Here is a 23,546-nt window from a genome sequence, read left to right on the forward strand (position 1 = left end):
CATATTCAACTGAATACCACAAGGTTGAAATTTCAATACTGCCTTCCTTGATAGGATATTAATTAATTTCTTCATTTCTTCTTTTTCATCTTTTTGGGAATTTTTCGAAGGTCAAAGTTCGAGTGCTTCTTCTTCCAGGAAAATTATCGTAGATCTAAACGTGATACATATTCAGAAAGAGCAACACTTCTAGTAATACATCTGAGAAATTCATCTATTTCGGCACAACCGTTCGGTCTTGAAGAAGTTATAACTGAACCCAACTTTTTGGGAATTTTTCGAAGGTCATCTTTAGAGTAATTTATCTTCCAGAAGGATCATGGTAGATCTAAATGTGAACATACATACAAGAGCAACTTTTTTTGAAGTAAATATGCGATAAAATATTCCTCTCAAGTTCTCAAAGGAAGAGGTTAGGGTCCCTATGCCCCCTTCACTGGAACCGCCCTCGATATGTTACTTGAAACAATCTTTAAGTTCATAAAAACATTTCAATGTATACACCAATTTTATTCTCAAGTCTCCAGTCCATTTTGAAATTAGGCTTGACCTGGCCACCCATTACGTCATCACCTTCTTTATGGGCACTGAACTAAATTGCTCCTACTTTCTATATTTTCTTGGTTTTGCATAATATTACGGTGAGAAATAAGTGTTCCTAGCAGTAGGTACTTATTTCCAGAAAAGTTATCGCTACATCCATCAAACTTTTCAATTGATTTCGTAGGAGTGATTTGAAGATCCAAATAAATATCGTGTATTTTTCAAACTTATACAAACTCACGAGTCGTTTTACGAAGTTTATCGTTCTTATTCCAATGAATCAATAAAAACGGAAGAATAATTCATAATATTCCCATATTTTTTCAAATACACGATAAATATGTTGTTTAGCTGTAAATAACTAATTATATCCAATAATACGATAACCTATTCGCCTACTCTGTGCATATTTATTTCAAAATAAAAGAAAATCATTCAGTTCTCATAAAATTTTACTATTCGTGAATTTTCAAGAGGCTAGTACAGGTCAACTATAGATCATTGAGCCATGTTTGTTCTTTTATCTGGTCCTTATGTTTTTCAAATACAGGTTATTGTAGTCCATAACGATTTTGGATTTTTTGAAAATTTTGCAAAAATACTACCTAACCTAATAATGCTGAGAAACTAGCTCCAATATATTTTTTGATGTCAATTCATTCAACTATTCATTTATTAATTCTAATTACTAACAAGCTCTTCACAATTATGAGTCCACTAAAAATTATTATTACTACAAAAAAAAATGAAAATTATTCTTTATTGATCCATTAAGCCATATTATATGTATCAGACTAGTAAAAAATAGTAATAATTTATTTCCTGAAAGGATTGGTGACTGTAAATATTGAAGGAACACTGAAGAAATCATATTATAGATTATAATTAAGCTTTGCGTAGAAAAATATTATAAAAGTTGATATATAAAAACAAAAGTTTAAATTATATTAATATATATTTAATGGAAATAAAGAGGCATTAATAGAACAGAGAACTTCAATTTTTTTACTGAACCATTCAACATTAATTGTCAAAAAAATTCTTGTATATTTTGTTGAGTTGGAAGATAATTTTTTTTAGGTGACTCTTTCACCACGTGAAATTTTGCCTGATAATAAATAATAACGCATATTCTATTTTATTCAGATATCTTGCTCTTGGTCCTTTTTTTTGTAACTTGAACTTCGATCCACGTAGAATTACTCAATACATAGAAAATATCAAAATATTCCAGTGGTCAAATTCTAGAGATCTATTTTGGTTGTTTCCATGTGACATCGTGAGTAACAACACCAATAGAAAGTTTTCGGTGGGATCAATAAATAAATTTATCGTCAATTCCCTCATTTATCTGTTGTTGTGAACGTGAAACGAACTTTCAAGTTGTGCCATGATTAAACGGGCAATATCTACCTTACTCACTACACGATAAGCTGAACAAAAGATTTTCAAGCCTCATTAGTTATGCAGGGTGTTAATTGACAAAGCGTTTGGGAATGAAAAAAGAAATCTGCTATACCTATAATAACAATAAATATTTCGTGTTTCGAGTTTTTGACAAAATCCAGTGAAATATGCACTTATATAAGGCAAGATCATATCTTCAATTGAAAGTGTTGGTTGTTCTCAAAATTTTACAATAATCATTTTTTATGAAAAAAGTTTTTATTGAGTCAGTCTTCCTTTATTCGATGAAGTAGAGTACTGTATCAAGAATTAAATTCAACAAAATTTGGTCACAGTTTTTCGAGACTAAATTAGGAGACAACAATTTTCAAGGAATTTAAATACGCGGTTAATGTTGAGACATTGTGGCTCAGTTGAACGGGTGTTAAGGGCTTCCTTGGCTAACATAGGTAGCGCTACGAGATTTCGTCTATAATCAAACTACTGTGTACCAAATTCACTGATTTCTTATGATACTGTGATAAAAAGATAACACTTTGTTTAGGGTTGAAATTCAGAGGGCTATTTTCGTGGAAGATATTCTTCATAGAATAAAACAATACATGTGATAGGAATCTCAGAAATAACTATTGTTAATTTTTGTGGAAAAACTCTTTCTTCATGGAATGTGGTCAATATTTTATTTTGTGGAAATTTAAGCTCACTTGGTGGAAAAAATTTGAAAATATGTTGCTTTTCATGTGAAACGATATTATGGGCCTTTTCATATAATTTTTTTCAACTGAACCTGCTTAGATACAGCCCCCTAAAAATGGCACTCGAAAATAACTTTTGAACTTTTTCTTATAAACCAAAATTGACTGACAAGAGATTGAGCAGCCATTCCTTGGTGCGAGAAGGTACACAAAAAAAATTTTGAATGTAAGTTCGAAGATAATTCCAGGCTATAGACGTCGCACGCTGAATATCTGTTGTGAATTTTTTATTCTCGAAAAACCTACTAGCTACTTTAGTGTCAAAATTATATTGAAAATTATCATACTTTATTGATTACTGAAATTTAAATTGTACTCATTTCTTGACGACCATACAGACCTACAAATGCTGATTCCTAAAATATCAAGTTTGTGAAATAACCTTGAAACGGTCATTCGAAATAATTCCTTCTTATCTGAACTTAAGAAGAATATACCTCAATTCTTTTAACATAGGAAGGTGCACTGATCAGTCAATTTATGTATTATTCGAAGTCTGAATGGTTTATTTTCCCCCAGACAAAAAGATTTCTTGGAAAATGTTCATTCTGCGAATATCACAAAAATTAGAAAGTGGTTATTGAGGTTATAAGCTGAAAATAATATAAGTCATGGTAGAATCGAATATCCAAATAGGAAATTGTGTTTTATTGTAAGTTACAATCTTATTTACAACATTTAAAATACTTGTGAAAATAAATATGGAACAGTAGATGGTGGTTAGTGTTGAGTCCTTTGTGTTCACCTGAAAAAAAATGGAAAAATTGATACCTAATAATGTTCAATATTGATCAGGATAAACCTGGAAATAACACTAGCTTTTTTCTACCAGCCCAGTTTTGAATAAACTCGAATCATTGATAGATCTCTTTAAGCTAGGTACTCATTTTGAATCAATACAAAATTTCCCTATATGTATTCAGGGTGAGTTAAATTCGAGTGTTATTCAGAAACTGTTTATCACTTGGAAAACTGCATCAAAAAGTACTGAAAACGGTAAATGAATATATTTGAAGCGTGATTCCTTGTCAAAAAATAGTCTGGGTCTTTTATATAATTTTTTTTTGATTCCGAATCCTAGATAGAGCCTTCTAAAGATGGCCTCAGAACCAGAAAATTGTCAAAAATGAAATTTTACAGAAAAGGCAAAAATTTTTTATGGTGTCCTTCATAATCTCAGCATGATATCCACCTACCAGTTAAATTTGAGTTCAAAATAATTCCAGGCTATACGACGCTACGTACTTAGTACTTACGCTTCTTTTATATCCACTGGTTTACAATGATTGTAAGGGTTGACTGGATGCTTGAAGGAGTAAGCACAACTACATTCCAATTGAATTTTCCTACTGGTCGCACTGCTAACAATATTCTTAGCCACTATTTGAGATATCTGGTCTTTTTTATCCTTGTTTGCTAAAAGGTTGGTCGATACAAAGACATTACCACCGACCTGAAAAAAAATGTTATTTTAAAACTGATCAAGGAAATAAATAATGAAGACACAGTCCTATGTGAAGCAAAAAAAAGAAAAAGAAGAATTGAGTTGAAAGAAAGGCTAGCAAAATCAATAATTTTTTTAGGGTATATAAAAATATTCTTCCTTCTTTCTACTTACACCAACAGTATAATCTGAGCAGAGGTCGTTGTAGGTCATAGATTTCTGAAGTGTGGGAGATCCTGTAGGCTTAGCAGCGGCTTCGCTCAGAGTTATCACATTTTCTGACGTGAAACCTATGACTCCCTTTGTAGTTTGAGGATCCTTAACCTTGAAGTCTTTAGTTGGAGCTATCAAATTGATGTTTATATCTTTTCGGTTGAAGAGAATGGTCTTTGCAACTTCAACAGGAATACCCAACGAGTGTTCGCAAGGGTCACTGGTTATAGCCACAGTGGTCCTGATTGCTTCAACCCTGAAGGGGTAGTTGATGGCGTCAGTGTAAGTGTTGCTCTCCAGAGTAAGACCTTGAAGTTTATTCATTCATTAGATATTACTGTTTTAATTAGGAAATGTTTGATCATACCAAGCAGGGATTTTAGGTCGTGGATGACGGTTCTGATAAAACCGATGACTCTGTCTAGGTCCGTGATTCCTGTAACCAATTTTTGTGGTTTTGGCGACTCGCTGAACTTGAATGCTGGCGCCTTGTCTTTGAATGACGTCAATCCTCCAACTGTGACGAAGGAAGGCTGTTGGTTTGCACCGCCGTATGCGATGGAATGGAATACGACATCGCTAGAAGTGAAGAAGTATAATGGATGAAAAGTTCACGTTTGGTGGTTAGAATACTCACTCTATTCCTTTGGCCTTGAATTCGTTGGTGATAGCCGTCATCAGTGACTGCCCATACTCAGTGTAAAGAGCTTCGTTGTCCTTGTCAGTGCTGACCAAGAGAAGTACATCTGCTGATTTTCCAGGAAGCTGGATGTTGAATTGCTCATCTACCTTTCTAGGCGCCAAAGAGTTAGTACATTGTTCGCCTGAAAGAATAATATTACAATAAAATTTGAAGACTAAATAGAATTTACTGTTAACAATGATACTACTCATAATAACTTTCCATTATCATTGTTAGCGTACTCTGCTTGAGAAACACTTATAAAGTTATTGTTCGGATGGGCTGTTACATTGCAACTGCAACCTTAAGGTCTATTGTTCTCCCATCAGACCAGTTCTCACAACTGCTCTATCTACAGCTCTGGAGTCTCAATGAACTCCAGTATCTGAGAGGGCTTCAAGGAGGAGTTCTCCTACCTCCTATAGCTTTCTTGTCCAAGACGTTTCTTGCACAACCGAGGCATTCTGTTCTCAGGTGAACAGGGGGTTTCTCCCTGACCCTAGAATAGGTCTAACAGAAACTGACGAGTGCAGATTCTGTGAAGCGGAGGAAGAAAACCTCTTTGAAGCCATTTCAAATACGCAGCTCATCAGAACTCTGGAACTGAGGGACGAGCTGTAGGGCACACAAGAGTCCTTAAGATCAGTGTAATGGAATTCCTCAAGACAATCTTGAACAAAACTGAACTTACTTATACTTGCTGGCATCTCCACTGGAATATTCGATTTATAACAGAGGTAGGAATAAAGGGAACCGATCATTCTATGGATGTCCTTATCTCCCTGAGCGGCGGCATAATCGCAAGCCCTCTTGGCAGGTTTACGATCAACGAATGGATAACATAACCTCAAAGGAGATTCATAATCGAACATCTTCTCGCACTCTGGATCACTCTTAGGTTCATCGATTTCCTTCATTTGAACTGGCGCGCATTGTGCTCCTACTGCGTAGGCCGAAGCAATCTCAGTCAATTTGTCCACAATTTTTCCGTTTGGAAGGGTGCCATCATCGTGAGGTTCATTGTTTCCGTTACCTAGAGTTTAGAATATGAAACAATATGTAAGTATCTCTCGAACAATTGTTGTTGACAAACAATGTTATACTCACCTAACAAACCTCTGAGTTGACCTCTGTAGAATCCAGATACGTTTATGTCACAGCCCAATAAGTTAATTTCGCATAAAACTTGAACACCAGCTCTGCTTTCCAGGTAATAGAAGGCTTTTGTTCTGTATGCTCTCAGATTTCCTTTTTGAACTGGTATATCAACTTCAACTGGAATTAAATGGAGAAGTTAATGGTAGACTTCTATAACGAAAAGATGAACTTAGAATCTCACCATTATCCAGCAGAAGTTTGTCTTTGGTAAGAGTCAAGGAACCGGTTTTGTCGGTTAGTGTTACAGCACTGAAAATTTTGTTCTGGTATGTTCCAACAATTGAGAAGTTGCCATTCACAGCATCCGCTGCTAGTAAGTAGTTGCAGTTATCGCCAGGCAAATATAAAATCCTTCCATCGAAAGTGAATACCTCGGATAAGGCCACAATAGAGGAAACTGGAAAAAGGTTAAAATAAGATAATGGACGAAGAATCATAATGACACCACCTACGTTCACCAGGAATTATGAAATCTCGTGGTGTAACAATTAAACGTAGTAGGAATCTGACTAATGGTGTCACGTCTTCACGTAATAGGTAGTTCACAACCGAAATTCTTGCAGTACCAACACTAGGCAATCCTCTGAGCAGATCGAAGTTGACTCCTGGTAGCTGAAATTTTAGTGATGAGGCACGAATCCAACAGAAATAACTATGTTCTCCATCTATTCCACTGAAAAGAAGAATTTAAACATACATACCTTGGAACTCTTGAGAATTTCTGGTACTATTTCCTTGGCTATTGCCCCAGAGACTTTAGTAGCAAGCTGAAGGATGGATCCACCTATTCTTCGTATTTCCACTACATCATCCACAGGTTTATTTGTTAACCTCTAAAAAAGATTTCGAATTATTACCGATATCAAAGAAGAGTTCTCCAGGATACGCACCTTCTCCAAATATTGCTCAGTTTGATCCAGTATCTGTTGTAATTCAGGAAGTGGAACCAATTCCCTGAGTGCACCGAAGAATGCCCTGATGGTGTTCACGATAGCATCTTGAGATGGAAGTCCGTTTTTAATGATCTAGAAATATGAGATATATCAGTTGAAGTAACTTGTCAAGGATATTCGCTTACATCCTGGTATTGCGCCTTCAATTCCGAAATGATTGGAGAACTCTTGAGTTCTTGCTGTAGATGTTTCAATTGTTGAATGATTGTGTTCTTGATGTTCTCCAGAGTTGCAACTATGGCTTTCATAACGTCTTCTAGAATTTCAGCGACTGATGAAAGAATAACTTCTAACTGAGGTTCGATAGCTTTCAGAATCTCAACCCCTTTAACAATCAGGTTGGCTGCAATATCAACGAGTTTATCCAGAATATTCTTCGCTGATTCCAGAAGTGCTTGGGCAAGAGCCTGGAGTTTTGGAAGCAGGGCTGTTTTTATGTGGCTGAGTACATCTGTGACTGCACCAACGACGGCTTGTATAGTTCGTCCAACAATATTAGACATTGCGGAAACTACCTTGCTTACCACACTTATGACCGTGTTCAAGACATTATCCCTGTTGTAAAATGAATGAATCAAAAAAGATGAACCAAAATTTGCATCTTCTACTTACATCAACTGAGCCAAGTTTTGCAGAGTTTTGTCTGCAGCAAGTTCTTGTTTGAAAGTTGCTGCCTCCTTTTGGTAAAATTGCACAGATGGTGTGGCATCTGGAATAGAGTTCTTAGCTTTATCTAATAGTGCACCGCCATCATTCTTTAATGCTGCTGCACTTTCCTTGACTTTATCGGCCGTTTGTTCCAACTGTTTAGCCGCAATTGTCCTTATCTTAGAAGAAAGTTCTTTCAATTGATCTCCTTGTACGTTGAACGTGGGTTTCAAGAAGTTTTTGTCACTTAGGTCGATGGAAAGTTGGAGAAGTGGTTTGGTGGCTCCTCCAGTCTGCTGTTCGATAACAGCCTCTGCTGTTTGACCTGGTGTCACAGCCGCTTTGACCACGAGTTTATCGTTAGGATTGTCTGTAACATCAAAGAACAATTAGGATATATCACAACATGAACATGATGTCGAAGGATTCCACTACCTCCAACAACTCTTTATATGATTTTTAGGGTCTTAAATTAACTTACTCTTGAGGAATCTTGTGAGTGTAACACTATTGTAATTCTTGATCTGTAAATCAGCTTCAATTGGTTCGAATCCAAGGCCATTCACTTGGGAGTTGACATCAATCTGACCTTTCTGGAATGCAATATTCGACTGTATATCAAGAATGACGTTGTTCAGAATCTTGATCAGAAGACTGGCATCTTTGGTGGAGGCAGCCAATTTTAAGAGGTTTTCGTATTTGTTTTGGCTCAGAGCGAATACACCACTTGCTTTCAAGCTGGCAGTGAGGGCCTTAGGGTCCAATAGAGCATTATGGTTGATAGCGACGTCCAGACTTAAACCGGTACTCTTCACAGATACCGCATTCTGTGCTTGAGTCTTGTGAGTGTTCTTATCGTACTGAATGGAGTAGGTTTGAGTAGCTATTATTTTTTGGTCTGGAGTTGCGAAGATGTCCACTATCAGTTTTTGTGATCCCGATGATGCTAGGTCAGGTTTAGGTACTGTCTTGGTATATTTGATGATGAAAGGCTAGAAGAGGTAAGGTATGAGAGTATATTGCAACAGTAGTTTTTATGGTATATCAGCAATATTCACCTACCTTTTTCATATTCACTATATTCAGTTGAGCTTCAGCGTCGATTGTTCTCTTTTGGACGTCAACATTTACGTTTCCAGTAAGAGAAGACTTAGTATTGGGGTTATTCTTCTTATCAGTGTAGAAAGCTATTTCTCCTGAAGCCTTTCCACCGTTCTTCAAATTGGTACTGAAAAAAGGTTTATTTTAGTGAGAATAGTATCAGTAATCAGCATTTTTAGATAGTGCTATATATGATCATACACTCACCTAGGTAAAGTTGCTGTTCCTTCCAAAGAAATAACCCTATTCGGTGTGGTCAGTGAGATTTCGAACTGGGATGGATGGATTGACAAACTATATTGGTATTTGTTGGCAGCATTTTCGAAATGTACGTCAACAGTGTGGTCCAATAAGAAATGATCCCTGTGGGTAACCGATTTCAGTCCAAACTCGGTTGGTAGTCCCAGTACTCGTAAATCGATGGTAACCTCAATTTGGCCATCGTAGCGTGCAATTTCTGCGGAAAGACCAAAGGTTATGTCACCTCATTTTTTTGCTACTGAGCATTAAATGGCTGACCAGTTTTGAGACGAAAGAAGGTAAACCTATTTAAGATACTTGAACTCTCCTTTGAGCATCTATATTGCTTTTACGCCGTCAACGATAAGCGTTTGAACAGGTGCAGGAAAGATAAAGTTTACAGGAAAAATGGCATAAGCTTGTATTAAGCGACCCATCGTCATTCTGCCATGAATATTGATATTGTTTTTTACCTAATCAGACATGTATACCTCTGAGCTTGTTCCAGTTCTAACCACTAGCTCTGGGAGATTCTAGAACATGCCAAGAATGATCTTTGGTAGTTCCCAACAAGTATAATACCGTTGCGATCTGCCACGACTAGGGTAAACCTCTCTGAGTTCTTGAAATTTTCGAAGATCTCTGTTTCTTCAGTTTGAGTTGAGGTAGCTATATATACATGATAATTCAGATAATAAGGGTTCTCACCGTTTGTGGTCGTTTTGGCGTCGATCTCTACATGAGCACATTGCTTGGAGGCTTCACAGAAAGAATACAAGTATCTGAATTCTTTGTCGGTAATTTTGAGTTCAGCGTCTATTGCTTTTGTTCCGATGGTAGCATCGAAAGAGATTTCGTTTCCATTCTCGCCATTCTTGTCGGAAGTCAAGACTGTTCTGATGTATTTGAAGTTTCCAGACTTGTTCTCTGTTCCGACCTTGAAGTCACCCGAGCCTTCAATGATGTTCTTGCCTTGTTCCTGGCGGTTGGAAATTTTGGCACTGAAAAATTACATATGGAAACTCCAGTATGATGAGTTTTTGCTTTCTTACTCTCCAGATATCACGTTCTTTCCGGCTGAGGTCAGAAGTACGCTAACGGTGTTCTTGTCAGGGTTGGTGTTGCCACCGACTTTGAAGACAACATCGTTGATGTTCAGCTTGGGGCAGTTTCCGGTCAGTTGGAGGTAAATGTTGTCTGGACTTTCATTATTGACGTCGATTCCTCCTTCTAGGATGAAGTCTTTGCCTTGACTCAAAATCTGCAGACAAAATGCTTCTGTTTTAATTTGACCATATACCAAAGCTTATTAATTTACCTTGATATTTCCCATCATTCTGTCGCTGCTGGGCCTTTGCAAGTTAGCAGAAATTTGTGATAATTTACCATCAGGACAAATCATCTGAATATCGACCTTTGAATCAAGAGGATTCAAACTCAATTCGGTGTTCACGGTATGTTTTTGTCCATCACTTTCCAAAGTGGCTTGACTGCTGATATCATTTTTGTCCGACCGTTTGGTATGGACCGTCAGCTTGTTCGACTTGTGAGCTTTGGTCGGTAGATCTAAAGACGCCTCCAAGTTGTACTCCTTCGGAGATATCCTTGTAAGTGTACCACTTCCCTGGATGACGTTCTTGTTTGGCAATATGACCTTCAAGTTACCGTTTATGCTTCCTGTCTTCTTTTCGGGATCCATATTGAAACCACCGGATCCGTCTATGGTTAAGGTGCAAGGTTTTTTAACTTCTTCATGGACCTTAAAAAAAACGAGCTTTTGTTATTGACGATGATGTAAAATAAGGAGTTGAACTCACAGAGATTTTTCCACTTGTTTTGTCCCCTTGAAGGTTGATAGATCCAGATGTCTCGATGTTGAGATTTGGAACATTCTGGAAGGAACAAGAACATTGTAGGAGTCATGAAATCAGTTGAGAAAAGTCGCAGAAACTATCTGAAGCTGCTTGAATCGATATTTGTCCCCTAATATACACATAAACCTTGAGAGTAGCCCTCAAATAAGTTTTAGCTGGCAGAAAAAGAAACATTTGCTAGTCTGTCTTAGATAAGTACAGTTCTCAGGTGAATATGGAGGGCCACCAATACTAGAAAAGCTAGAGAGCTAGAAGCTATATAAGTTGTCTAAAAGTTTAATGGGTTTTATGCTTTTTTCATCAATTAGTTAGGTTGGGTTACCTACACTAATCGTTTGAAGATTTCCACTGAGATCTAAGGTTCCTGGACTAGTTCCTTGTGGTGGTTTTATGGCCAAATTATAGGATGTTTTTACATTTGAAAGCATTTCAGATGGAAGTGCCAGATTAACTGACACAGAACCTGTTTTTTGTCCAGCAGATGTGTCCCCGCTGAATTTACCTAAAAGGAGAAACCATCTGCATTACTCAAATCGAGAAGAAGTACGTTAGACCAAATTGTAAGTGAGAGCTCACCTTGAATATTACTGTTTATTCTATTTTGTTACTTACCGTTCAACTGTAGGTTAGCCTTAGGGTCAATGGAAGCCTTCAATTCGACATTACCGCCAGTTTTTGAATATTCAGCATTGTATGAAGCTTCAATGGGGCTGCTTAAGTCAGAACTGGTGATTTTGTTCTATAAAAGAAAAGTTAAGGGATAATTATCGATATTCACCAAGTATTTCAATGAATGGACACCTTGAATGATTATTCACAATGCCAAATCGAAATAACTTTATACTTACGCTGAAGTTCAAGATCCTCTTATCCCCACTTTTTTGCCTCTTCAGACTGAGATCCATATTGACATTCTTTCCTGCTGCATTATCAGCAGCAAAGTTTACTGTGACATCGACGACACCTTCCTTGATGTTGGTGTCCTTTGTAACAGTCTTAATCGTTATTTTTCTGCCAGGTGTAGCTTTATCCGTGCTTTGTCCCAAGGATATTGTTGTTTCCCCAGTAATACTGCCGTCTTTTGTTTTTGCATCCCTAGCAAACTGACCAGATAAGTAGAGAGGTCCTGGTAAGCTGAGGTCAACATCTGCTGTGGTCTTGCCGTTGAGTAAGTTACCAAGTTGGGCGTTACCGTTGAGGGCAAATTGATTGCCAAGAAGATCGAGATTTGTCCTGAAGAAAAGAAAAATGTGAATCTCACGAGGTTGTATAGGATATAAAAAAGAAATCAAAGTAGCAATTTTCGTACATGATCGAAATGTTGATAATTTTTTTTGAAAACTGGTAATCGATTGAAATATCAGTGGCCAGTCATTTTTGTTTCATTCAAAAAAATATCACTCACTTAGAATGAATAGTTGTTCCGCTGATCTCATTGTTGGTGTCGATAGAGATTTTCTTCTTAGGGTCCTCATTGAAAACTGGGTAGAAGTTCAAATTCAGATTGTATTTGGGTCTCTGAATAGTGAAAGTTGCATCGAGTTTGGTTGTTTTTTTCAGCTGTTTGAAGTCTATAACTGCGTTTCCTTTACCAACTCCCTTCTTGGAGGACACTTGTCCATCAACGGTCAGGGTATCTTTCAGGTTCACCTGAAAAATCACGAGAATTGCTAGTCGAAAAGGAGTTCATCCCATACAACTGAAGATTCAACAATTCACATGAAAGGCTGCATTCACAAAACTATTGATTTTAGCTTTAAAATACAGAAGAAAATTTAGACCCAGTAATCTTACCTTAGCATGACCGTTTATATCACCAACACGATTTCCTTTGAGTAGTAAGTCTATAATTGAGGTTTTTCCAGCAAGAATTTTGAGGTGTGTATCAAATTCCCTCGGATTTATTTTCACTTGCCCATTAACCCTGAAACATTTAAAGAGAAAGGCTCTTCAACTGTTGAGATAAGAGGATTAAATATTTAAATGCTTCAATCTTCAATTGATATTTGGGGAGAGACATGAAGGTTATCGAGAAATTTCAGAAAGACATCGAAAAATCTGGAAAAAACATTAAACCTGGTGTAGCAGCAATAGGACAATCGTTAGGGTCACTCTGCAATTTAACAATATACACAATCTGTAAAATACAATTTTTGTCTTCGACCATTTGCGTAGTTTTATAAATTATTACTTACTTCAGAGGGGTCTTATTGTTTGGTACTTTCACAGTCAAATCACCACCCACATTCAAGTCTCCTGGCCTGACACGATGTTTAACCTTTCCACCAATTTCCAACTTCTTGTTGTTCAAACCTATCGAATTACTGATCTTGGAATCATCAGGCCCGACGACTTGCCTACTAGATCTCACTTCCAATTTATTCTTCAGGTCGTAGGCGTCGAGTTCCATTTGATAATCTCCAACTGTTTTGGTGTTAATCTTCAGCTTGAGCTCAGAACCAAACTTTATATCTCCGTACTGAATAGAGGTGTCATAATGCAAAGATTTTGGTCCTTTTTCCATATCGAATTTACCGTTTAATTTGGCCAGGGGGTAAGTGATCTTGTTTTTGGTAGTTATTTCGAGAGTCTTTGGATCCTTGGGATTCTTGACGGACAAACTGTTGATCAAAGTGAGGACGTTAGTTTTAGACTGAAGATCTGGACCATGAGTGATTTGTAAGTTGCTTGAGATCAAATCGGGGTTCTCCTGTTTCTTGAATTCTCCTTTCACATTGAAATTGAGCGTTGGTTTGAGTGAGTTCTTCATTTCAGCCTGGACTTTGAGTACATCTTTTTGAGTTTCTAGACGTCCTGTGGAAGGTGTTTGGTTAGTTTCAGTTATTGTCTTCAGAAACAAATTCATCTCATGACATGTACACAATAGCAAACTGAAAAAATATATGGTAATTTTGAATGTATTGATTCATACCTCCTAATGAACCAGAAATAGTTCCATCGGATGCTGTAAGATCTGAGTAGTAGGCAGGTCCTTCTGTGCCCAGGTTTCCAGTGATGACTATGCTTTTGCGATTTGGAATAACAAAAGTTAAACCATCCAGAGTGTATTTTATGTCGTTGCCAGTCTTCACGGCAATAACCTTACCCTCAACATGGAAGGGAGGAGTTTGTGGTGCTGAAATATTGAAATTCCAGTTAGAATGCCATAAGTTTTGTTCATTATCTATTTTGATTCTTAAAAATGGTGAATATGGAGATCTACTGGATATCTTTCAAAGTTTCACTAACCCTGGTTTTGAGGTGTAGTATATTGCAAAATTGGATTATAGATTGTTTTATCGGCACCACCATCTACTTGTAGACCAGCCTTGGCAGAATATAGGACCTTACTTTCGTCCTTGACCGACAGTAGAAGGATCTTCTCTTTGTCATTGAACACTAAACGTGCTTCACCTTCTGCATTCTTAATTGGAGAGTTTAGATTTACTTTGATGTATTTTTCAGGTGAAAGGTATGCTTCAACGTTCACTGATGCAGCTTTTTGGTTGCCATTTCGCAAAGTCTCCAGATTAGCCTCCACTCCAATTTTGCCTTCTTCTACAAAATAAATAAAGGATTTAAATCATGTTGGAGTTACAGAGGACGCGATGAGACTTACTTGATATGAACTCCCTCCTATAATGGATTGTGTCAATGTCGCCCCTCTCAATTCTTACACTCAACCTGGCGTTACCAGATAGAGGGAAGGGTAGTACTGGTACTTTCTTACCAGATAGGTTAGGACCGTTTATATCAGCACAGAACTCTAGTCCGATGAATTGGGACAACTGGTCCACGCATATAGAAAAGTCCTTGTTCTGAGTGAATCTTATATTTTTATTCGTGACTACTCCATTCTCCTTAGTCTGATAGATGATGCTATGCCTCAAACCAATCAGTTCTTGTTTTTGGACAGGAACTGAGAACTTGACATCCAGACCTTTGGCTGCATTGAAAGTTTTCACTTCAATATCTCCACCGCTGGATGTGTGGAGGGTGGATCCTACCTTTAGACCATTCTCGATTAAGGGTGTATCTAAAGTAAATCTACCGATGACGGAAACGGCAGCGCTTGGTATCAAGGAGATCTTCAGGTTGATGTCGTTATCTGGGCTCTCGGAAATGATATCACGGACATCTATGTTTCCTGAGGTTTTTATTTGAACGTTGGCGGCACCGTCAACCCCCAATCTCAGAGGGAAACCGAGAGATGTTGGATAGGAGAGCTCAGCGTCCAAGAAGAGCAAGTTCAGCCTCAAAACTTTCTGTGAAGAGGAGAAATTACAAATCACAGATAAATCAGCTCTATTAGAGGAACAGGTTAGGACCAGTTTCAAAATAAGTTGATGACAATTATCTATCTTCTGCCTCTTACCTCAAAACTCTTCAGGCTGTTGAGTCCATCGTTGAGTTTGTTCACAAGGCCATCTATGATGCCTTGAGGGGATAATTTCTCAGTGATATCGAAAGAATTCATGAATACAACTTCATTTCCGAATGTCTTCACGCTTAAGTCTATATCCAAGTTCTTGTCAAGTTCGTTGGCCTTAATCTGGATCTTCTTATTGATGGCATCGATATCAGCTTTCGAAACATCTCGACGAGCTGAAAAATTGAATTTATATATTTTGAAATCGCAGATTTGATGAATTTAATAATCAATCACATACCTCTTAGTGACTTATCCACTTTTTCCTTCAAATTCTTCAGCAAATTCGCGATAGGTTTGGCCATATTGTCATAGTTCTGTTGGAGGGTGGCCTTCCTGAGAACACCTTGTGGTCCTAAATAATGCTCCATCACCCTCTCCAAATTTTCCTGTCTTGCTGCTAATTCCAAGTAGTGGAACCTATGTCCAAACACTTCAGAAGTGAGATTCAGGTTAAGTGACCTGGGTAGGAACGAGTTTTGTGAGTAAATAACATCCGCTTCAACATTGTCAGCTACGCCAATGGAATCAATGAAATAGGAGAATTCACTGTTGTAAGAATACTTCCTCGGATCAAAAGGAAATTTATTGGAAGCCCTCACGAAGCCTAAATGAGCTCTGGCAAGCGCCTTATCTGGGTTGATTGAGGATCTGAGATTCCTTAAATGGGTTGATATGTATCCTCCAACTGAAAATATAAATCAGATGAAACATGTTCAGAAATTAGTTCCTACTGGGCTCACCTTGGTAGCTTTTTTCATTTTCCAGTAAGGTTTTGATGGCATTTCCTATTTTTTCGTTTGGACAAACGGTCAACACCAAGTAGGCCTTGATTCTTATCTCAGAATCTTGTTGGGTATCCTTCAGAACTTTCAATGCACTATCCCTCAGTTTATCTTTACAAGGAGCTGCTTTGTATGCTTCTAGTGTAGCCACACGAAGTCTGGCCGGTTGCTTTTTGTCCTCAGCCAAAGTCACCAGCTTGGAAAGTATTGCGTCATTGAGGAAACCAATATTTGTCAGACCTTTCAGAACAAAGATCATATCATTTTCTTCCTTCCTGTTCGCTGCCTTCAAATCCCCAAGTTTGCTCAGCAGTTTCTGTATGATTTTATTTATAACATCAACCTTCTCGCATTTGTGATGTGTGCAATATCTTCCAGCAAGTGCCCCAACTCCCAAATAAGCTTCTTTAGGAAGGTTAGCTCTGTTCAATAAGTCTGTTGCTGTTTTAATCGAATTTTCCGTGACATGTCTAGCTCTGGGAAGTCCCGAGAACAACTGTCTCTCTTCCATAGGACTGAGTTCCTTATTTTTCAACAATTCTATGGCTACTTCGATGGTGTCACCGGTTCCAGCAGCCAAGACTGCATCCAAAAATAGTTGTTTAATGGCTTCTTTGTCAGTGAAGCCAGACCCAGATCTGATTTGGTTGTAAACAGAAAGAATATCTGGTTTCTTGCTGACTCTTAGAAGTTTGACCAGTCCGATGAAGTTTGTTGCAGCCTTATCCTGCACAACGTCTCCAAGATTCTCAGAAAGTGTCTTCACACTTTTGAGGATGGTGTTCATGTTGGTTTTTGCGAGGTTTACAGGATGAGGGTTCTCGAAGATAATAGATTTTGGAACTGAACATTTGACGGATGGTATATCTTTGCTGGTTCCTGTTAGGGTTAACTTAGATTCAACTGTAGCTTTGGCTCCATTCTGGCCAATTGAGAAAGGTACAAACAAGTAGTTCTCCACCACGTTAGCAGAGTCCAAGACTCCAGCCTTGAGTTTTTGTTTGGAATCCAAGATGGAGTTCAGGATGGGACTTGCTTGAATTTCGCTCTGGATATTGAAGGTAGATGAGAGGTAATCATTGGTGATGGACTCTCTGAAAGCACATTTGTTCAGGTTCTTGTTTTTGTGGATCGTGGTGATGTCGCCATCTACGCTTTTCGATATATGGGTGGGACACTGTCCGAACACGTCCACTTCTGTACTTTTTTCCAGATTTGCCTGGAAGAGAGAGGCTATGGCTCTCTTCAAGTTGAGCGAGTTTTGATTGTCTCCTGGGTCCGTACACATGAAATCGTTCAGAGCGCCATTGTTATTGTTCAGGACAACTGGCTTATCGATGTTCGGAATTCCTGAACGTTTCTGAAATAAACGAAATGGTGATTATCAGATACAAGACATTTCGAGTACATATTTAAGAATGAGGTAAAAATGTCTTTACCTTGCCATCTGGTCCAACGATTTGTACATTCTGCAGTCTCAGTATTTGGCTGCAGTCCGCTTGCTGTGTCAAGAGGACTGTAGCTTTGACTTCAGTTGTAGTTTGCTCCCCTTCAGCTGTGGAAACAAGAATGTTGATTTTTCCATCGTAATCGTATTTGTAAGTGGTTCCAGGAGTGAACTTGAATGGTCCTGATGGTCCGTCACATCCAGTCTTGCATTTATCTGTAAGAAAATTTGGTGGATTTAAATAAATATCTCATGAAGTATGACAGGGATTTTAACATATCATATACCATATGGAACCTAGTAGATATTCTTCAAATTCAGTGCAGTTTAACCTTTTTTGCGATGCTCTTTTGGACGGACTATTGTTGAGTTGTTTCTATTATACCAATATTTTATTATTCACAAAACTTTGAAAGGGTCACATTACCAAATTATTAAAATTGTATGAAGATTTTTAAATAGTTTTAAGAGTTTTCACCTCACTACGCCCTCAAGATCTTTTGCAACCCCATTAAAGCTGTTCTGGCCTACTGCTATTTTTCGTGTGAACCATTATAGTCCTATTTGGGTTTATATTCATTCCCACTGACAAGCACCATTGGTCAATAGTGCTGATGGCGCTTCTCGATATAAATTATTATGAAGAATAAGATACCGATTAAAAGAAAAACTGTACTCAGCAATAATTCACACTTCGATTCGGAAAGAAAGTATTAGGTGTTGCCAAATTTCTACGAAATCATTAACGATCTGATTTTTATCGATCGTGTTTTGATCATTTCTGATTGTTTTTGTGAGCGTGTATGAATAAAGCAACCCGAAAATTATGCTTGATGTCCCAAGCCTGAAACTCAAATATTTTTATTGTCAATTAAATATTTCCTCAAGTAATTCATGTACTAGACCTGACATGAGTAACGTTCTTAAGTGACTGTACTTGAACTTTCTGCGCTACCTATTGTCTTAAACTCCGAACTGCACTTAAAGATCAGAGGAACTGTGGGGTATTATTCAATTTAAATAATGAATTAAATGACACGTTCGACCACTGGGGACGGAAATTTAATGATATGTTTTATTGGAATATGTAGAAAATGATTCTGAAAAAATATATCACTAGTTTTCCAAGGGAAAGTTTAATTTTCATATTCTATTCATCAAAGAAATAAAACAGAAATTTTTGAAATGTTTATATTTCATGTGGAAGTGCAGGGTTTCATTGAACTGTGAAATTTTATTGAGACTTCAAGGTTCAAGAGAAAATTGCATAATTACAGAATAAAGAAAAGTAACTCACAAAATTCATATCGATATTATTTTACCAATAAGTAAATTTCTATTCTAAATTACCCAACTTTTAATGTACAATTGAGGAGTTTTTTATGCACCGTTCACAATGGAAATTTTTGTACCAGGAAAAAGAGAACTTCTGTTGGAAGGACCTTTTTACCAATCCTTCTTTTATTCGTATGCAACAAACTGAATTAGAGTTTTTAATTCTTTCATGTATTTGGGGGTCAATGACATCAACTTCAGGAGTGATTGATGTTCTTCAAGTATTATGGAAAACATGCCTTTTTCGTAATGGTTGAAAGATGAAGGAACGTATGTTCATCTATTTCTGTGATTGCGATTTTTGTTTCAGATAAATACTACCCCACGAAGGCATGTACACTGCATTTACCACGAAATACATTCGAATTCAAAAGGTTTGATAATTTCATCCCTAAAATAAAAAAGGGGTTCATGAAAACCCCATCAATGAACAAATCATCTTCAGAAAAAAGAACTAAGTATAAATTTCCTCCGTAAAAAGTTGAGGTTGTGAATGTGAAAACTCAACTACCCTTCACTCCTCGTAGGGAGGGTAAAGCGCAAGATTTATATCTTCGTCATTTAGGTACTATTTCATAGAAAAATTCCCTAATATATCAGTGTTTATTTCAAATAAAGCAATTTTTCATGATTGATTGAGGAGTTTGTCATATATATTATGTGTGTAAATGTTTAGTTAGTTAGGAGTAAAAAAAAAAAAAATAAGTTAAAATAGCTGTACACAGTTATCATTACTTGAGAATGATTAACTCCACAGTTTTCAAGAGTTTATCTTGTAGTTTATCTAATGAACTCGATTATTATTATTATTATTATTATTATTATTATATCTTCTACGATGATGTTCGGAGGGTAGTTCAGTTCAGCAAACAAAAGAGCTTTACATTTGCACTATCAAAAAAACCCAACCATAATCACATGACAAATTTCTCAATTATAAAAGCGTGAATAAAAAAATGACATGTTCGAACAGTTTTTTGATAGATAGTTAATAACGAAGATATGAATTTTGTGCCTTACTTTTACACACTTTATATGAAGTAGAGGAGAATAAAGAGAGAGGGAAAGTACATCAACCTGCAAAATGTTCAAATTCAGTTCCATCAGCGACCAAATTTTTTTCAATCATTTTCAAATATTTACTTTACATTCTAGAGAATTAAAAGGTAAAATTTCCCGCATTCCTCAAAGGTGAAATCAATGAACCACAATCTCACGGTTCTGATAAATTGAAGAGTAATTTTTCCACCATTTTTTTTTAATTATTTTATTTGTCTTTCTGTAAGAAAATGTTCTGTTCTTTTGTAGAAGGATGAACTGATAAAATGGTCACATTTATTTCAGATAAGAGATTTTTTTTTCCGGTAATATTTTTTTTTATTAGAAAAAATCTAATTATTTTTTCAATGAGCAAAATGAATTTTCCTAAAAACCGTTTTATAATTCTTTCGAAATTTTGCATCACTTCGAAGGCATGCCGGAAAATACTTTTCGGATCTTGCTTGAAAAAAATCTTTTTAATTTTAATTTTTTTTCGCCAATCCATACTACTGACTTTTCCTTGATTTGTTCTGGCTATGATATTTCATGAGGATTTTGCTACTCACCAATGGCAGAAGCCGATTGAAACACTATGAGAAGAACTAGGGCAAGGCCCACATAATTTGGCCTTAGCTGAGCCATAGTCCACTATAACTGAGGTGCACTGGCCAGCGACTAACATTTATATCCTCGGGTTATGACCTGTGGTGCTGTTGATAAAATCATCTCCTTGCAAACTCAGCTCTAGTGCATCTCGAATATCCCCCATATATCCAAAAACTAAAATTGAATTCGCATCAATGGTTTCCAGTATGCATAAAGAAGAATTGAAGCAATTAAAGTTATCATTTACGATAAAAATATTGGTGTTTGTGATTATTTGATGGAGTAGAGATATTTCCCTCTACTAAAAGAATAACAGGATTTTCGTTTTATATCATTCCAACCTAAAACTGAATTTGAAGCAAAAGGATAAAGGCAGTGACTATAAAGCAAAGGAATACAGATTTTTGCCCCTGTGTCTGCTAAACATTGTTAGAAGATTGAATTTTATCACTATGTAACAATCAAATTACATACTAACTTCTAACTAAAGCATGCAGGTTCAGAACAGTGCATTAAATTACGATTTTTCGTGTTTTTCACAAACATGATTCAATGGCGAACGTAAATCATACTAGAGTGACTATAATTAGAAATTTAACCAACATCGATGAATAAAATGATCAAAACGGTATTCATTAATCATTTGTGATTAATTAACCATTATTCACTGATTATCTATCAAACATTCATTAATCACTAGTGATTTTTGAGCCATTATCTATTAAACTTCATTGTCACAAACAAAAGAGGCTCTGAATATAGCGATATTGCTATATAGTAATAGTGAAGGGTAAGAAATTGACGTGGCAAGCATTTACATATTGAAATAAATACAGATATTATTGAAATTGAGGTGAGATATTTTAGAAAAAAAATCTTTTTACTGTTTTCTACAAGAATATTATGGCTATTATTCACTTGGATGAGTTATTAACATTATTCACCATCAGCCATCATAATATGCTCGTTGAATAATATACTTTAATCTGATACTTAATTTGAGTGTTTCAACTAAAATATGAAAACACTAAGAGTGATCAATTCTATATTCAGGGAAGGGGGTATTCTTCTATTATTCACTGAATTATACTGGAGAAAATAACCTTTGAATTTTGAATGAAAGGGGTGTATGCTCTTACATTCCCATCTTTAGAAAACTCTCTGGTCGTTCTTCGAGAATTAACGAAACTGAAGAAAACAGAATAAGAATTTCTCTCCAATAATTTAGTAGATATTCGAGTAAAATGAAATACTGAGAGACCTAACACGGAACCTCCATGAACTCCTTTATACAGGGTGTGCAAGTTATTATCTCTGGCCAAATATCACAAAGTGATTCTACAGGCAATTTGCAAGGAGAAAGTTTCCATAGAGTATGGTCTAATTATCTTCCGTAGTAAAGTTAACCGGAAAATCGGAAATCTTTCCTCTGATGTATAATCAATTTAGATTAAGATGACATTTTTCATGTTATATTCTGTTTTCAGTGGAAAACTTACAAAAGGTTACAAAATACAACTTCACTTAGTAAGGTACATACTCTATATGGGAATTTTCTTGTTGCAAAGTGCCTGTTGAATCATTGTGTTCAATTTGGCCAGAGATAACTTGCCCATCCTGTATATATTATTGGTTATGGAAGAACCATCGACTATTATCCCATTTTCCTGCTGAACATATACAAAATGAATGGCCTGATTATTTTTCATTGAAAAATCATCAAGAGATATTAGGTATAGTTATAATTTCTCCCTAAATTACTCCTGTCCTGAAAAAATAGTCTGATGGGATAGGCAAACTTCCTAGACCACAAAAACTCAAAGGGTGGACCTAGGCTGGAACATTAAAAAACCAAAATTAGATGTTTATTATCTACGAATTTTTCGCAAAATCGGTATTGATTGGTTGTTGACTTTCAACGACTTTATCATTAGCAATAAACATTATTCATTATGTTGTTTACAGATCAAACTTCTCATTTCTTTTCAAGTTCTAAAAACTTGCAGCTGTGAAAGATACAGTTATCTTATCGAGAGTGGAAACTAACTAATGAGTATATGGAAAATAGAAGAAGTGAATAAGTCATAATCGAATCTTCAACATCCTTGATATTTCATTTTTTCGATAACTGTTGACCCACATTCGCTTCGCAATGTAGCAGGTTGAGCTTTATGCATCTGTGGTGGAACTTTCAACATTTTAACACCTGGGTGTTGTCTAGTACTCGAAGAAAAATGAAATTATATGATGGAAGTTTTATGCGAGTTATTGAGACGATTCATATTCACTGACAATTGGAATACTAAGCGTATGGCGAAAATCAAAGAACTGGTTTAAAGGATTCAGTAGAAGTTATTGCATAGGATGCATGCAGTTCGATTTCTTTTACCGTCTTTCAATGTTTAGACAACCATGAGAGGGGATATCATTTCATCAATATGAATCTTTATGTTTTTGATATCATTCCAGGAAAATGAAATGCTTCGGAGTACATCAACAAAAGCAAGTCATTTATTAGAAATAACAAAATCATTATTGATAATTTTTAATTATGTAGTTATCATGTACTTTATGACTAAAGTGTTCCTATGTTGACCATAAAATAAGATTTATAAAGTAAATATTCCGCTCACTGGGGATTTCTACGAAGAAATATTCGATCTTGTGTGTTTGGTCAACAAAATTCATAAGATGGAATTTTCAAACATTCAAGTATAATTTTAACCAGTGCACTTTGTTCCATCATAAATATGTATGAATTCACAATAAACTAGGACAAAGAGGTCATTTCTTTTTCTCTATAGTTACTTCCATGGCCAATGTCTTTTCTCCATAGTTACTTCCATGGCCAATGTCTTTTCTCTATAGTTACTTCCATGGCAAAT

At 36.4% G+C, this 23,546-nt stretch overlaps 1 protein-coding gene across 2 annotated transcripts; it reads right to left on the reverse strand.

Moving 5' to 3' along the window:
- Nucleotides 1-3,320: 3,320 nt before the first annotated feature.
- LOC123320165 (apolipophorins-like) lies at nt 3,321-20,779 on the reverse strand. Of its 2 annotated transcripts, none has more exons than XM_044907367.1 (34): nt 20,622-20,779; nt 17,672-17,895; nt 16,191-17,592; nt 15,689-16,135; nt 15,394-15,623; nt 14,638-15,283; nt 14,268-14,576; nt 13,951-14,154; nt 13,214-13,832; nt 12,813-12,942; nt 12,424-12,668; nt 11,867-12,251; nt 11,631-11,757; nt 11,345-11,520; nt 10,962-11,036; nt 10,463-10,903; nt 10,197-10,405; nt 9,853-10,145; nt 9,112-9,361; nt 8,866-9,031; nt 8,285-8,795; nt 7,768-8,173; nt 7,281-7,710; nt 7,093-7,227; nt 6,904-7,035; nt 6,655-6,814; nt 6,384-6,599; nt 6,152-6,319; nt 5,736-6,077; nt 5,000-5,186; nt 4,730-4,941; nt 4,324-4,670; nt 3,962-4,158; nt 3,321-3,450 (listed from the first exon to the last, which is right to left on the reverse strand). In XM_044907367.1, the coding sequence occupies exons 1-34, from the start codon at nt 20,695-20,697 to the stop codon at nt 3,447-3,449; spliced, it is 10,101 nt and encodes a 3,366-aa protein (XP_044763302.1). In that variant the 5' UTR covers nt 20,698-20,779; the 3' UTR covers nt 3,321-3,446. The 2 variants fall into 2 exon arrangements, with proteins under 2 accessions (XP_044763302.1, XP_044763303.1); XM_044907368.1 differs by having other exon boundaries at nt 3,951-4,158.
- Between the last annotated feature and the right edge of the window lie 2,767 nt (nt 20,780-23,546).

The sequence above is a fragment of the Coccinella septempunctata genome, chromosome 9 (genome assembly GCF_907165205.1).
Source record: "Coccinella septempunctata chromosome 9, icCocSept1.1, whole genome shotgun sequence".
NCBI lineage: Eukaryota > Metazoa > Arthropoda > Insecta > Coleoptera > Coccinellidae > Coccinella > Coccinella septempunctata.